Source organism: Berghia stephanieae, chromosome 8, assembly GCF_034508935.2.
Source record: "Berghia stephanieae isolate SIO BIC M18660-M18661 chromosome 8, UCSD_Bste_1.3, whole genome shotgun sequence".
Classification (NCBI taxonomy): Eukaryota; Metazoa; Mollusca; class Gastropoda; order Nudibranchia; family Aeolidiidae; genus Berghia; species Berghia stephanieae.
In genome coordinates, this window is record NC_088367.1 from 33,284,208 (window position 1) to 33,302,198 (window position 17,991).

A 17,991-nucleotide genomic window follows, 5' to 3' on the forward strand; every position below is an offset into this window, starting at 1 on the left:
ACATTGGAAATAATATTTACATGACACTCCTATCGTTACTATCATCTGCAATAAACATTACACTGCATAGTTTTTCAAATTGTAAAATGTTGAAAAAGGCACAATGAAACGACACAAAACGTTAACATAATATTGATAACAATTTCATTTACCCATAAAGTAATGTGCTGAGTTCTAACCACTTGTCAATTTAAAATAAATAAACAACAACATACGTAGTTTAACAATATTTTAATAATGTGTAATTTACATGAATGAATGAGCAGAAGAAAGTACAATGGAAGCTGCTTGAATTGACACAACATAACTAAATGACATTTTCCATCAAGGCTTTACTTTAAATTTTATTTATGGTTAAATTTAAATTATCAAATCGTTTAATGATAAATGAATCATCGAGTTTAAAGCCTTGCTTGTGGTTGCAATCAATTCAAACGATCTTCTTAGCTTGGTTAGTGGTATGATATTGGGTTTAAAATAAAACGAGTGGATTATGTACAAGTCTATATACAGATTATTGTAAAGACAATTTCACAACACACTAAAAAGTTATATGGAATGTAATAGGGTCAACAGGCTGCCCGCAGCCATTTTGAAATGAAAAGGAGCAGGATCATTATTCAACATTCATCTCATTAGAAAATTAATTTTCCAACCTACACATTCCCTAATCACAGAATATTTACTTTGTATCAATATAAGCCTAAATAGTAAGGGTGATTTCCACGGACCGTAAAACGTCATCAAATTGCGGCCGTTGTTTGCTTTACATACACGGCAGCAGAGAGGACAGAGAGGAATGGCGAATGGGAGGACGGCCCAATGTGTCAAAGACATGAGAGGAACTAATGTCCAAGGTAGGGTTTGATTTCCAAACACATGCAACTGAGTCAATAAAAGTTACACAAATAAGACTTTTTTTCCTGCAAACGTCCACTTTATAAAAATATGTCAAGAAACAATCCTCTTTAATCTCTAAAAATTGTAAATGAATACATTTGACTGTTTCCCTCCTCACCAAGGATTCCAGCGAGGGTCCAGAGAAAACCAAGTAATCCAATTCCATGACAAAGACAGAAAGCAAGTTTGAAAACAGACATAGGGGGATAGAAGGCACAACAAGTGCGTCCCTGCCCACAATGGGAGAACAAAAAGCACCACACAACAACCTAAAGAAGGAAACCACTTACTTACAGAGTACTAGTCTCCAGAATTAATGAAAACCAGTACTCTTTCGAGTGTAATTTGGACAAATGGAATTAACGCCCATGTGACTTTAACAGTTACACATAAATCGTGGTAGGTCTGAATCCTTAAACTTATAAAACAGGTAAAACGTTGAACGCAAAATTATTATTCGCTGAGGAATAGTTTTGAGCACGAAACAGTTATGTTGTTCTTTTATTAAGCATTATGTGGGTTTTTTTTTGTGAAAAGCAGACAACGATTGTAACAAGACGTCATTTTACGGTGCATGGAAATTGACCCTAAGTGAGTTAAAATGTCACCCGTCATTCTTGGTAGTCAAACTCTACCCCACAGTCACAGCCGTAGATAATTTGATGAGGTTATGAATAAGTTATTAGATATATAGATATATAATGAATAAATATAAAGTTGATTATGATAATATAAAGCTTCAATAAAGAGAGTTAAAAGCCTTTGTTGTATATAGGACTATTTACAATGATTTACATACATCACATATTTTCATTGACTAAAACAGTCAAACATCCAATCCAATAAATCACAGGTAATGTTCTGCTTTTTTTTTTTCTTAAAACAATATGTCAATGCAAATTCTCTAGTATAAATTAATCAAATTCAAATTCGATTCATGAAATTCATTCTCGTTTACAAAATTTCTCCAGAATGTATATTCTCATAAAGATTCACATTACGTTTAAATAATAAAGTTTTGATGTAAAATTGGAAGACGCCAAATTACGCCTAAATAATATTTGTCTAGAATTATACTAAACCAGCTTACTTTCCAACCTGCATTCAACAATATTTTCGGTTGTAGTAAATAGAGGAGAGCAGTAATTATAAGTCTATGAAATCAACAACAACAAAACGAATGTCTGGACCACAACTGTTTATCTCCCCTCAGCATTACTTTCAAAGGCACGATTTCATTGCTTGTTTTTTTTCAAAATATAAACATGTTTTATACGGTCAAGTTTACATGATTGTTTACTGGCACTTTAACCCTCTCCCTACCACCAACAGCAAAATCGTCACATTGGTTATGACTCAACATAATTTTTTCTTATTCAGATTTACATCACAAACATTGAAGAATGATCTTTAATTAATAAGAACATAAACTTGTATGGTAGAGAGCTTGTTTGAGTTTTAAAAATTTTCTGCTGGGGAAGCCTGCCATTTTCGGAAAATACTGAAAATGGTCGGTAAGGAGAGAGTTAAGATATCTTGAGATCCGATCAGCCCGACGTGTAAATATATGAAGGTCTGGCATCCGAACCTACTTATGGGCCTAGTTTAACATTGTTGTAATGGAAAATATTTTGTGTCATTCTTTGATCCTGGTTGCAGTCAAGATTTTTTTCGGACCCCCCCCCCCCCCCCTTATCCACCCAGCAGTGAATAGGTAGCTGAGTGTGTTATATTTGGCAGAAAGTACTTTGCGATAGATTAGCGTCCTATCCAAAGGATAGCAAACAATTGTTTCGCGCTACAGAAACCGAGATAAATTCCTGCTCCGTGGGCTGAATGGCTCTGAAGGAGTATTTTTTTTTCTCAACACCGGTTCTTCCCCATATAACATAATACCAGTTTGAGGTGGTGCGCCACATTTTGACTATTAATTCAGGGTCAAAACGCACGTCTCAGGACAAAGGCAGATTGGAATGTATGCTGTCCCACGCATTCGTACAAAGGCGGGGACAGGGTCTTTTTCTCATTAATTTTGGTTGGTCTTCATTGAACACCATTAAATGGAGCATTCGGGAGTCCAAATCATTGTCTGTGTACAAGAAATCATTAAAAGCCTTTCTTTTTTTTAATATCACGTTAATTATTGTGTGCTGATGTAAAGTGTAAATAGCATTGTCGCTGACGATACCTTCTTCAATATAAGAGTCAATTATAATAGGGTTCAACAGTTATGACGTCACTTCCCTCGTAATGACGCATAGTAACTTAGTAACTGGCTCTAAACTATCGGAACAATGGCGGACGCCCTTATGAAATACTCCTCCGACGAGCATAAAAGTGTATCTAAAGGAGAAAAACATTATAAATCTGATCATGTTTTTGACTTTTATGCATTCTGATCACATGGCATGTAAAAAAGTTCTAGCCAGCATGAAGAATAAAATTACCGAACTTCTTTGTTCAGAACCAAGCTGCTCGTTGCTGGGCGGACGTGACATCAGACTATTGAATCCTATTATCCTACGAGTAAAGAAGGCACAGCAAGCTTCATTCAATGTAATACTAACACCCCATCAGCCATTCTTTACATGGTGACATAACATGAATCATAGCAATCAGTTTTGATAAATAATTTTGTTCTGTTTCATATCATATTATAATTTTTTTTTATCTCCGAAGATTTGACTCATAGTAATGATGATGAAATGCGATTTGATACATCCTGGTGTCAACATGCTTCTCAAACTCGATGAATTTCTATAACATAATACTGTAGTACTATTTAACTTCTATTGCTTATCACTTTCCACAACAAGTGCTCTTTTTCTCCTTGGTGTTAGTCAGTGTTAAGCCGACTGTCTGGACCTCCAAGTCTTCGTTTGTTCTCAAAGTTCTGCAAAGGAGAAAAAATAAATTGATGACGATGATGATAATGATGATGATGATTAATATGAATGGTGATGACGATGATGATGACGATGATGATGATGATGATGATGATGATGATGATGATGATGATGATGATGATGATGATGATGATGATGATGATGATGAAGATGATGATGAATATGAATGGTGATGATGATGATGATGATGATGATGATGATGATGATGATGATGATGATGATGATGATGAAGATGAAGATGATGAAGATGATAATGAATATGAATGGTGATGGTGATGATGAGGAGGAGGAGAAGGGGGAGGAGGTAAACAAGAAAGTGGAGGAAGAGGAGGAGGAACCGGAGGGGGAGGATGCAGTTGAGGACAAGGACTGTACTACTCGTATAATTAACTTCTGGTTTTATTTCTTTCCTTTTTTTTTTCCAATCAGTAAATCCTACCTTGTGAGCTCAATGACGGCTTCATGAATGTTACTTCCATCCTTCGCGCTGGACTCGATAAAATGAGCATTTATATCCTGGGGAAAAATGATGTAAAGAAATCTAATAGTTTGTGTGGGGTATTTGTATCTCTCTCTCTCTCTCTCTCTCTCTCTCTCTCTCTCTCTCTTTCTCTCTCTCTCTCTGTCTTTCTCTCTCTGTCTTTCTCTCTCTCTCTCTGTCTGTCTGTCTGTCTCTCTCTCTCTATCTCTCTCTCTCTCTCTCTCTCTCTCTCTCTCTCTCTCTCTCTCTCTCTCTCTCTCTCTCTCTCTTTCTCTCTCTCTCTCTGTGTGTGTGTGTGTCTGTCTCTCTCTCTCTCACTCTCTCTCTCTATCTCTCTCTTGTCTCTCTCTCTCTCTCTCTCTCTCTCTCTCTCTCTCTCTCTCTCCCCTCTCTCTGATAGCCTGGATTATTCAAAGCACAACTTTCTCCCATGATTACTTACTTTGCTCAGCCTCAATCCATCCTCATACTTGACAATTCTTCGGCCTTGCTGCTCTAATTCTAAACGTGCATCTGTTTTATTGCCCACTAGCATGATGGGTAACTTCTTAACGGAGTTTTCCTGTAGGAATAGATGTATAGGTTTTCTTATGAGGGATATTAATATAAAAATCAACAAACACACTTTTTAAAATACAAATTGCATCTCATCGTAAGACAATCACCCTGCCTACGGCCTACATCACAGTAAAATGAAGAAAACATAGACAATTAACTAAATTATGGGAAATAAATAAACAAAATTATTGCCTTTTTTATGCAATTTGTCTTATGTCTGAACCATGAAAGACATTTTCTAAAATATCTAAGAATTATAAGGCAAAATATAACGCTATCGGCTATAATAATATTAATAGTAGAAGCATATCTACCTCAATAGCATCCACCCAGTCTCTGATGTTAAGGAAAGATCTTTCATAAGTAACATCGTATAACAGCAACACACCATCTGCTCTACGGAAATAAGTTCGCGCAACACTGCGAAACCTGAAATTGACAATATTAGAATAGAATAAAATCACCTCACATTAAAAAAAAACAACTTCAGTATTTATAAAGGCAATGTCCACAAAGTGTGCTCAAAACGATTTACAAGCGGCCCCTAGCCAGCAGCAACACTTAACATGTAGGACAAGATAAGACGTATGTAAGGCGCTGTTAACGGCCGGGTACTCATTTTACACCTGAGTACAGTGAGAGAATGTGAGTAAAGAACCTTTTCCAAGGACTCAACTATGCGCCAGGCGAGGTTCGAACCGAGGACCTTCCGACCCGAAAGCAAATGTCATACCACAAGACCACATAGTCGCACAAAGTACGTAGTGTAACAGCTTTCACTTTCACAGACGCAATAGTGAGTGTGGCATAGAACTGTGTAGACACATTTAAATTTAGTTGGTGTCTCTTGATTAACACATTTGAAACAAAAGGTAATTTTCAAAAGAGGAGCCATATGTTAAAGTAGTGAAACATTGTATATAATATTATGTTTATGTATGTATGTGTGTGCCTTTGTGTGTGTGTGTGTGTGTGTGTGTGATTGCGTGTGTGTTTGTGCGTGAGAGCTTGTGTGAATGTGTTTCTGTGTTTGTGAATGTGTTTGTGTGTTTGTGTGTGAGTGTATTTGTATAAATGTTTATCTGTGTGTATTTGAATACGTGTGTGTGATTGTGTGTGTTTGTGAATGTGTTTTTGGGTGCAGCTGTGTTTTTTAAGTGTGCACGCTCAACTGAGTCGATATCTTTGTCAAAAATATGTTGGCATATTAAGAGAAAAGATCTAGATCTAGACAATAAATTTAGATATTACAAGGATATATTTTACGGATGTCTTAGGTGTGTTCAGTAGTAGAAGTTAGAAGATCATAAATTATTGCTTATTATGGTCAAGAAAATCCAGTTGTAGTGCCAAAGTGGGGTGGGGGGTCCCAATAGCTTATGGGGGTCCCAATATCTCATGAGGGTCCCAATAGCTTATGGGGGTCCCAATATCTCATGGGGGTCCCAATATCTCATGGGGGTCCCAATAGCTTATGGGGGTCCCAATATCTCATGGGGGTCCCAATAGCTCAGAATTTATTCACCTTAACAACGCCATTATCACTCGTCTCTACTGTTTCATTCATCCTGTTTTGTTGATAAAGGTGAAACCCGAAACGTCCACATCATCTGTTTACGTTTATCAAATTGAAGCTTACATTCAATTTCACATTGTTATTTATTCCTTAGAGTTTAGAACAGGAACATTTACATTACTACCTATAGTATATATACTTACCTTTCTTGACCAGCCGTGTCCCATAATTGTAAAGCCGTTGTGTTCCCATCCACATCCAACATTTTGGTCTGGAAATCCACACCTGAAATGGGCCATTCCGTGAAGAGAGTCAAACTATGATGATGAAGTGTCGTTTTAAGAATAGTCAGTCATAGAGAACTGGAATGTCTAAACCTCTTAAATATGGAAAGGCTAACTATTATCATTATTATCATCATCATCATCATCATCATTATTATTATTATTATTATTATTATTATTATTATTATTATTATTATTATTATTATTATTATTATTATTATTATTATTACTATCATTATATTTATTTATTTATTTATATGTATGTTTGTGGGTTTGTTTATTTGTTTGTTTATTAATTAATTAATTTATTTATTTATTATTATTATTGTCTCTTTTTTTCATTTTAACAATGATTTCCATATATCTATGTAGTCCTTAAGAGCCATTAGCCCCATGGAGCCAGAGTTAATCCCAATTTCTATAGCGTAAACTAGATGACAGCAATTGCTCGCCACCTTATCGCAAAATACTTTCCGCCAGATCTAAAAGACCCAGTTACAGCAACACCCCAGACAACTATTCTATAATATTAGACAATTTGATAGCAACACTCACCGAGAGTAGAACTGAGATTTGGTACAAATTTCCCTTTGCACAGTCGAACAATAAAACTGGATTTCCCCACTGCGGCATCGCCGGCCAGGACAATTTTGTAGACGCGATCCGGCTCCTTGGTGACTCTCACTGAGATGGGAGTGATCTGGGGAATGGCAATCAGATGAATTAATGAGCTTGGAGCTGATGGATAATAATAATAATGGCAATAATGATGATTGCGATAATAATAATAATAATAATAATAATAATAATAATAATAATAATAATAATAATAATAATAATAATAATAATAATAATGATAATAATAATAATAATAATAATAATAATAATAATAATAATAATAATAATAATAATAATAATAATAATAATAATATAATAATAATAATAATAATAATAATATTAATAATAATAATAATAATAATAATAATAATAATAATAATAATAATAATAATAATAATAATAATAATAATAATAATAATAATAATAATAATAATAATAATAATAATAATAAGACTCACAGTTTTGGGTACAGCTGGCAGTTGTCTTCTAGATCCTCGACTGGACCGTGACGTTGAACTGAGTAATGATTCTTCCCTTGTTAGAGATCTGAATGGATGAAGGTTTGAATCCGTTTAGCTTATTCAAGAACCCCCCCCCCCCCCCACCCCTTACACACACACACACACACACACACACACACACACACACACACACACACACACCATTTCTGACTTTGTAACGACTTATACTAAATAAAATATTCTCTTCATTTGTCTAGTCAACATGATTGTGATTTTCATCAAAATTTTGCATAGAATCTATTACTCCTGGTCATCCTCTTCCTCACAATCTTTTTTCTTCTCCTCTTCTTCCTTTTCCTTCTTTTCCTCCTCCTCATCATCATTATCATCACGGATATTAGAGATCTTGAAAATATGATGATGTTGTTGTTGTTGTTGTTGTTGTTGTTGTTGTTGTTGTTGTTGTTGTTGATGATGATGATGATGATGATGATGATGATGATGATGATGATGATGATGATGATGATGATGATGATGGTGGTGGTTGGTGATGGTGATGGTAGTTGTGGTGAGTGAGGTAATGGTATTGGTGATTGATTTAATTTGGTGGCGGTGGTGATGGTGATATTGATGATGATGATGATGATGATGATGATGATGATGATGATGATGATGATGATGATGATAATGGTGATGATGGTGATGATGATGGTGATGGTGGTGGTGGTGGTGGTGGTGGTGATGGTAAATAAATAAATAAATAAATAAATGATGACGACGACAGAATTGACAATGCCACGAAAGGGTACACAACTCTCCATTTACCTGTTGCTGCGGTTGGACCCCCTGCTTCCTACTGACGGAGATCGATAATGACTGGGGCTCGACTTCCGGAAAACTTCGATCTCAGGAGATGTAATCTCTTCTCCATCACTCTCTAACTCCATCTCATCGTGTGACTCCTGGAGGTGAAAGGAATTCATTTGATGATGATTACGTCACACTGCTGTTTAATACGGTTTTTAAAAAAATGGCAGTCAGGGAAAACGATGGGAACATCATCACATTGTGTCAGTGCTATAAATAGTATACACTTGGCTAAAAAGCTTACAACATGCAATCCGGAAATATAAAGGACCAACACACAAATCTATGTGTAACCTTAAACGTTTATAGTCTGGTTAATACTGTTTAGTGAGAATTTATCATAAACGCGGATGGCAAAAAAAAAAAATTAATAAATAAATAACAAAGACCTGGGTGACGCCTACTTCGTTCTATCTATATGCAGTTTTGTGCGTCATCCGGCTGGCGGATGTAATGAGAATTTTAGATAAATGCACAGCATCAATAGGTGAACTCTAAATTAAAATGGAATTGAATTTCTGCAGTGGAAATGACGAGAAGACCAGCTAAATCAAAACACCGTAACACATTGACAGCGGTTCATTTTAACTGTTTTATTATTTTTAGGTGAAAATGCGTTTGTCAGAAATTCTGTCCCTTAGTTATATCTAACACAATGAACACTTTTATCAGAATTACATGTCATGTGATCACTGGTTTTCTGGGTGGCTTCGATGAATGGGTGAACAACACTCACAAAATCACACAATCCATAATCATAGAATGATAAGCCAGAACACTGAGATAGCAGTCTAGTGTGGATAGGTCTTTGTAACAATTAGGTTTGGTCACAAATCAAGGTAGTTCAATCATGAGTAATAAATTTTGATTTGATGATGTGCCGTAGTAACAGCTTGTGTCAACACATCCGTGTGTTGTAATGTAAGCTGTGTCGTAGATGTAATTTTAATCATCTTTTGATAAAATAACCGTGATATTTCATAATGCAGAATGAGCATACCATAGTTAACCATGTAGGCTATCTATGTGGTGATTATAATACCATTAGTCATCTATGATAATATATCCAGGGTAATAGGATTCAACAGTCATGACGTCACTTCCCTAGTAATAACGCAGAGTAACTTAGTAACTGGTTCTAAACTATCGGAACAATGACGGACGCCCTTATGAAATACTTCTCCGACGAGCATAAAACTCTATCCAGAGGAGAAAAAACATTATAAATCTGATCATGTTTTGACTTTTATGCATTCTGATCACACGACGTGTGAAAAAAGTTCTACCCAGCATGAATAATTAAAAGTATCGATTTTCTTTGTTTAGAGCCAAGCAGCTGGTTGCTGGGCGGACGTGACATCAGACTATTGAATCCTATTCAGGAGGCAATAATTTACTGAACTTTTACACGAGCACATCCACTAACCATTATCTGAGCGTTGAACTTCAGTAAAAAGACATGCGGGTTCTCTATGAGTGATAACAACAACAACAACAACAACAACAACAACAACAACAACAACAACAACAACAACAATAATAATAATAATAATAATAATAATAATAATAATAATAATAATAAAATAATAATTTAAAAAATAAAAAAATTAAAAATAAATAATAATAATAATAATAATAATAATAATAATAATAATAATAATAATAATAATAATAATAATAATAATAATAATAACAATAACAATAATATGATCTTCTTATCCACAACGATGGTTTGTTGTTTTGATTTATACAATATTCCAAACTCATTGTACTGTCTATTACTGGTACCAACACTTATGTGCATATAAATAATAATTGGAATCGTTCACTATTCCAAACGTCGGAGTTCAAGAACACCATAATGATGTGCAGCTATGTGGTCTTGTGGTATGACACTCGCTTTCGGATCGGAAGGTCCTGGGTTCGAGCCTCGCTCGGCGCATATTTGAGTCCTTGGAGAAGGCTCTTTACTCACATTCTCTCACCGTACTCAGGTGTAAAATGAGTACCTGGTCGTTAACAGCGTTGTCTCTGTCCGAAAAAATTATAACATCTCCTAACAGGCGTCATGTCCCGTCCTAAATGTTAAATATTGCTGTTGGCCAGGGACCCCTTGTAAAGCGCTTTGAGCACATTTAGTGGATATTGCGCTATATAAAAGCTCAATTTTTTTATTTATTTTTTTTATGTAATAGTAATACTTACATCCTCTTCCTCCAATGGCACTCTAAGGTTGGCTTTGACTCGTCTGTGCTTTCTTCCCCGTCTCAGATCGCTACGTATACTGGCACTGTCGCATTCTGTGTCGTCATTTAACTCATTGACATCTCTGAGAGTGGAATGGCCACTGTCTGTAATGCAGAGAAACCCAAACCAAAAAAGATTCGTTATTTATTGTAGATTCAGATGCATTAGATTCTTGCGGCTGAATGAAGAATATATTTGGAAAACAAACGAACAATCAAAATAAAACAACAACAACAACAACAACAACAACAACAACAAAAAAAGCGCCCTGAGTGAAACAGAATTTACCCCTTGCAGCTATATGAGCTTGCTCGGCGCAAGAGCTCTTTACTCACATTCTCTTACCGTACTCAGGTGCAAAATGAGTACCTGGCCGTTAACAGCGTTGTCTCTGCATGAAAAAAATTGTATTGTCTCGTTCTACATATTATGGTTGCTGTTGTTCAGGGGGGCCCTTTAGTAAAGCGCTTTGAGTAAGTTTAGTAGATATTGCGCTATATAAAAGCTCAAGTTCAAGTTTTATGAGCACGCTCACAGAAAAGGACTCCACTTTTAAACACGCTCAATTTTTGGAATTCATTCAAAAACTATCAAAATATTATGTAGGTACATATTTCAAAATCATTAAATGGTGGGCGGGGGGAAGGGGGTTGGGTATGGAAGTGAGACTTTAAAAAATGACAATTTGCGAGTAAGCTTTAAAAAAGATGAGGTTTTGGTAGTATAGTTTAATGGACTGTGATCATAATTAATCTTCTTAGAAATAGGAGAAAAGTTTCATTTCTACTCTTGTTAGGCCCCCAAATTTACGTAATTTTAGATTTTAAATGGACCGAACGTTTTACCAATATTTTCATTTTAAGTAAAGCAAATACTCAATAAACGTAATTTAAACATAAAGTATTGTATCTCAGTCGACGTGTACATATATGCAGGTCTGACATCCGATCCCATTCATAGGCCTAGTATAACATTGTTTTAATGGACAATATTTTGCGTCATTTTTTTGTTGAGATATTCATTACAACAATGAGCCCATATAAATCCAGTCTACCTCAAATCAACGAGATAGAGGTATTTTTAGCTTACGCCGTCAGCCCAGCGAATCGCTTTAACCTTTGAACTATCAGGCCCACTCAGAATAATATTATAATATGAAATCCGATACATATTTGGATATTGAAAACATATCTGGGACACATTCCTAGCCACACAGTAAGCGTTTTCCCTGTAGTATTGACAATACGATTTCCTTCTACAAATTAAGACATCCTGACCAGCAGCAAATAAGTGCACGTCGATCTCAATCAAAAGGAATGTTCTTCTCTGTTCTCTACAACTAACTATTTTGACTCTAATAGTGTTGTTATATCTGATATTTATCATAGTGGGTAGCACAGTCAAAATAATAAACTTTGAAATGAGGTTTTCTAAAAACTACTAATTTGGCAGTTTCCTCTTACAGTTTTTATTCTATCGACTAGAGATTGTTGGAGATTGTTGCTAATATAATTACACAGATCTTGCAGGAGCCAAACTTCTGAAAAAATGTATATTTTTTCAGTTATGGGTCATTACCGACATGCAGGTCTGACATCCGAACGGAATTATGGGCCTGGTTAAACATTGCTGTAATGGACAATATTTTGCGTCATTAAAAAAAAAAAAAGATTTCCATTACAACAATGAGCCCATAAGGAATTGGGTTATCTGACGTGCAAATGAGTGCACGTCGGTCATTACTTAACATTGTTCGAGTCTAAATTATGAAATACTTAAGAGACAAAATTCTCTCTAAAAACCCGTCCTCTGTTACAAATCATTTTTCTATTTACATACAATATTTAAAGTAAATTGACCAATAAACATTATTTGCAGTAAATTGATCCATTAACAAACAAACAAATCAAACAAAAAAGCCTTTAGGTTTTTTTCAAATATTGAGGGTTTTTTTTCCAAAATGGCGCCGTTTCCAGGGCAACAGGTTTCATATCTTTAAAAACAATATGTTTTCATCCTTCCAAGACACGAAATGCTCGTGCAATATATCTTTATACATGGCTAAGAAAATATCATTTTATTTAAACAGGGCTTTGTCATAGCCGCTTTCTCTCCTCCTCAACCCCTAAGTATTTTCTCTCCTCACAAATTAATGTCATTGCTTTGTTTTTTCTCTTATTGTTATTTTTTCTGTTATTGACCCCCCCCCCCACCACCACACCCAATTGATAAAGAACATGGGAATAACATTTAAATAATTTATTATAATATGTCTTCGCAATTTGAAAGAAGATCAGGATTCGTTACATGCCATGGCTCTGAAAAAATAAGAAATTAATAAATTTTAGGGAAAAACAAACAGTAAAACAAACAAACAAACAAAAAGAAAAACAAACTTGGGTTAAATGGAAAGTTAGATCAAATTTGCATGCAGTGTTTTAAATAAAAAAGGACATTTTATAGAAAAGAACATCAAAGATAAAGATAGAGAATGCGTCGCATGGCAGTTTGCCAGCAGTTTTCTATCCATTTGCAACAGCAGCATTCATCATAAAGTCTGTACATATAGGATAGTTGAATATTTTTGGTATATAATTAAAATTAAGTTTTATTCAAATAATATCTTCAATATGAGCGCCATCATTTGCAATGCAAATGTCAATGCGTTTCACAAAATTTGCATGAACTCGATGCAAAATAATAATAATAATTTTGAATACTATTTTGAAAAAATATTTAACTTTACTGTGTCCAGACTTTACGGACACCCTGTAGATAGCTAATTTAACTGAAGATTTATTTATTAATTCCTCCTTTAACATAACGTTTGTCTCACAACCAACGGGATCTCTGTTTCAAAAAAAAAGTTTCAAATTATTTCTTAAAATAATGTTTGGTTTAAAGTATATTCGGAGCTTCTATAATAATATGTTGCTTTTTTGTTTATTCATATCATTCATTATGAAAACATAATTTAGGATAATTTTCAAACTTGAAATAAAGAGGTTTGGTTAGGGATAGACTGATTGAAAAAAAGAAAAAGAAAACAAGACAAAAAAAAAAGAGTATCAACACAAGTCATTAAATGACCTTCTATTTGGCTGCTATGTTACATGATTATTTGGCTATGTAGTCTAGTGGTATGACACTCGCTTTCGGATCGGAAAGTCCTGAGTTTGAGACGCGCTCGGCGCAAAGTTGAGTCCTTGGAAAAGGCTCTTTACTCACATTCTCTCACCGTACTCAGGTGTAAAATGAGTACCTAGCCGTTAACAGCGTTGTCTTTGTCCGAAAAATTGTAATATCGCCTGACAGGCGTCATGTCCCATCCTACATGTTAAATGTTGTTGTTGGCCAGGGACCCCTTGTAAAGCGCTTTGAGCACATTTAGTGGATATTGCGCTATATAAAGCTTAATTTTTTGAATTAAAAAAAAAATATTTTCCAGCATCTAAATCAAATTCAAACATGTAAATTGTGGTTAACGTTTATATCTATTTGAAACAATTCACGACCTTTCATATAGCACAAAATCCAGTGAAAATGCTTAACGCTTTTTACAAGGAATAATTAGCCAACAGCACAACTCTGCCGTCCTCTGAAAAAGCACATATTTAAATTTTGGCCAGAAATCTCACTTGGCAAAAATTACCAAATCTTGCACTTCACAAACCGAGTGTTACACCACAAGACTACAGCAAACCTAGTGTCACACCACAGGACTACAACAAACCGAGTGTCAGACTACATACAAGACTACAACAAACCGAGTGTCACACCAAAGGACTACAACAAACCGAGTGTCACACCACAAGACTACAACAAACCGAGTGTCACACTTCAAGACTACAACAAACCGAGTGTCACACTTCAAGACTACAACAAACCGAGTGTCACACTTCAAGACTACAACAAACCGAGTGTCACACTTCAAGACTGCAACAAACCGAGTGTCACACTTCAAGACTACAACAAACCGAGTGTCACACGACAAGACTACAACAAACCGAGTGTCACACGACAAGACTACAACAAACCGAGTGTCACACGACAAGACTACAACAAACCGAGTGTCACACGACAAGACTGCAACAAACCGAGTGTCACACTTCAAGACTACAACAAACCGAGTGTCACACGACAAGACTACACCAAACCGATTGTCACACCACAAAACTACAACAAACCGAGTGTCACACGACAAGACTACAACAAACCGAGTGTCACACCACAAAACTACAACAAACCGAGTGTCACACCACATGACTACAACAAACCGAGTGTCACACGACAAGACTACAACAAACCGAGTGTCACACGACAAGACTACAACAAACCGAGTGTCACACCACAAGACTACAGCAAACCGAGTGTCACACCATAAAACTACAACAAACCGAGTGTCACACCAAAGGACTACAAGAAACCGAGTGTCAGACTACAAAACTACAACAAACCGAGTGTCACAACCCAGGACTACAACAAACTGAGTGTCACACCAAAGGACTACAACAAACCGAGTGTCACACTACAAGACTACAACAAACCGAGTGTCACACCATAAAACTACAACAAACCGAGTGTCACACTACAGGACTACAACAAACCGAGTGTCACACTTCAAGACTACAACAAACCGAGTGTCACACTTCAAGACTACAACAAACCGAGTGTCACACGACAAGACTACAACAAACCGAGTGTCACACGACAAGACTACAACAAACCGAGTGTCACACGACAAGACTACAACAAACCGAGTGTCACACGACAAGACTACAACAAACCGAGTGTCACACGACAAGACTGCAACAAACCGAGTGTCACACTTCAAGACTACAACAAACCGAGTGTCACACGACAAGACTACAACAAACCGAGTGTCACACCACAAAACTACAACAAACCGAGTGTCACACGACAAGACTACAACAAACCGAGTGTCACACCACAAAATTACAACAAACCGAGTGTCACACCACATGACTACAACAAACCGAGTGTCACACGACAAGACTACAACAAACCGAGTGTCACACGACAAGACTACAACAAACCGAGTGTCACACCACAAGACTACAGCAAACTTAGTGTCACACCACAAGACTACAACAAACCGAGTGTCACACCATAAAACTACAACAAACCGAGTGTCACACCAAAGGACTACAAGAAACAGAGTGTCAGACTACAAAACTACAACAAACCGAGTGTCACAACCCAGGACTACAACAAACCGAGTGTCACACCAAAGGACTACAACAAACCGAGTGTCACACTACAAGACTACAACAAACCGAGTGTCACACCATAAAACTACAACAAACCGAGTGTCACACTACAGGACTACAACAAACCGAGTGTCACACTTCAAGACTACAACAAACCGAGTGTCACACCATAAAACTACAACAAACCGAGTGTCACACCACAGGACTACAACAAACGGAGTGTCACACCATAAAACTACAACAAACCGAGTGTCACACCATAAAACTACAACAAACCGAGTGTCACACTACAGGACTACAACAAACCGAGTGTCACACTTCAAGACTACAACAAACCGAGTGTCACACCACAAACTACAAAACTTGTTTAATTTGAGGATAGTGAAAACAGCTTCCTTAACTCTTTCCTTACCGATCACTTTCAGTATTTTCCCAAAATGACAGGCTTACCTAGCAGAAGAATTGATTTTTAAAAACTCTTACAAGCTCTCTGCAAAACAACGATATATTCTTATTGATTAAACAAAGATCGTTATTCAAACTTTGTGATGTACAATATACATCTGAATAAGAAAAATGTATATTGTGTCGTAACAAATATGACGATTTTGCTGCAGGTGGTAAGGAGGCGGTTAAGTCGGTTAAAACTGAAACCCCACAGTTTTGATTATAATTTTAACTTTTAATTCACTTTTCATCATTTGCGTCATCACGGCAAAGTTCAAGCTTAGGTTAGCAGGTCACATACCATCATCATCATCATCATCATCATTATCATAGATGAAAAGAAAGGGTGAGGAGAGGGAGGGGTGGGGGATGGAGGAAGGTGAGAGAGAGGAGAGGGTTAATACCGGGAGAGACCAAAACATGGGGATGATCATCACCTAGCTCCTCTGCCACGCTGTCCTCCTCACAACTCTCGAACCGATGACTCATGGCCATGAACTGTGGAATCATGCCGACCTCGTCTTGGAAGGATGGCTGTAGTAAGGGGCGATTGCTGACAGGGAGACGGTGGGTGATTTTTTGTGTGTGTGTGGGAGGGGGTGGGGGTGGAGATAAAATGAAATTAAAAAACAAAGAATGAAAATACTATACGATTGATGAATCTAGATCTAGTAAAACATAGTACATAGTAAATATAGTAATAGTAGGGATATAGTTATGTTTGATGGTTTTACTATATCTAAAAAATATGATAATGAAGATGGTTTATATTATAGTAACGATGATGATGATGATGGTGATGATGATGATGATAATAATAATAATCGTGATAATGATGACGATGACGACAACGACGATGATTATGATGATGATGATGACGATGATGATGTTGATGATGATAATATTAATAATAATAATAATAATAATAATAATAATAATAATAATAATAATAATAATAATAATAATAATAATAATAATAATAATAATAATAATAATAATAATAATAATGATGATGATGATGATGAAAATGATGATGATAATGATAATGATGATGATGACGATGACGACGACAACGACAACAACATCTCTAACAACAACAACAAGAGCATTTCTATCAATTAAGAAATATGGTACATACTAGTCTTATGAGATAGAATTTTTTAAAAACCAATCCATACCCTGGTGACATGGCGTCCACGTAGTCACTCATGACGGATCCTTTACGAGGAGGCAAGGGGGACGCGCTTCTAGCACTGGCACCAGACTAGGAAAGGTTGAAAAATGACAAATAAGTACATGGAGGAATACAATGAATGATAAATTAAAAAAAAATAATATAAAAATAATTCCCATTATTCATCCCCTAGGGGAAATTTCTCTTTGGGGTCTATTCCAAGGGAAGACTGGAATAACCCAGGCGTCAGCCGCAGTGCAGTGCCGCAAATTGAGCGAGGGCGAGGTGACTTGCTCAAGGC

General features: G+C 36.1%; 1 protein-coding gene across 20 annotated transcripts in view; it reads right to left on the reverse strand.

Annotated features, from left to right (window-relative positions):
- Positions 1 to 2,930: 2,930 nt before the first annotated feature.
- Positions 2,931 to 17,991, reverse strand: part of LOC144978539 (ras and EF-hand domain-containing protein-like) — a 119,124-nt gene continuing 104,063 nt past the window's right edge. For 12 of the 20 annotated variants that reach the window (XM_078924749.1, XM_078924745.1, XM_078924748.1 and 9 more), the window contains 11 exons: positions 17,695 to 17,780; positions 16,954 to 17,069; positions 10,797 to 10,942; positions 8,550 to 8,686; positions 7,722 to 7,809; positions 7,201 to 7,345; positions 6,565 to 6,646; positions 5,160 to 5,274; positions 4,730 to 4,849; positions 4,246 to 4,322; positions 2,931 to 3,793 (listed from right to left, as the gene is read on the reverse strand). In XM_078924749.1, coding sequence (XP_078780875.1) covers positions 3,700 to 3,793; positions 4,246 to 4,322; positions 4,730 to 4,849; positions 5,160 to 5,274; positions 6,565 to 6,646; positions 7,201 to 7,345; positions 7,722 to 7,809; positions 8,550 to 8,686; positions 10,797 to 10,942; positions 16,954 to 17,069; positions 17,695 to 17,780 — 1,206 coding nt within the window. In that variant the 3' untranslated portion in view covers positions 2,931 to 3,699. Of the gene's footprint in view, positions 3,794 to 4,245; positions 4,323 to 4,729; positions 4,850 to 5,159; positions 5,275 to 6,564; positions 6,647 to 7,200; positions 7,346 to 7,721; positions 7,810 to 8,549; positions 8,687 to 10,796; positions 10,943 to 16,920; positions 17,070 to 17,694; positions 17,781 to 17,991 lie in introns of all 20 variants that reach the window. The other 8 variants (XM_078924742.1, XM_078924744.1, XM_078924743.1 and 5 more) reach the window with 1 other exon arrangement.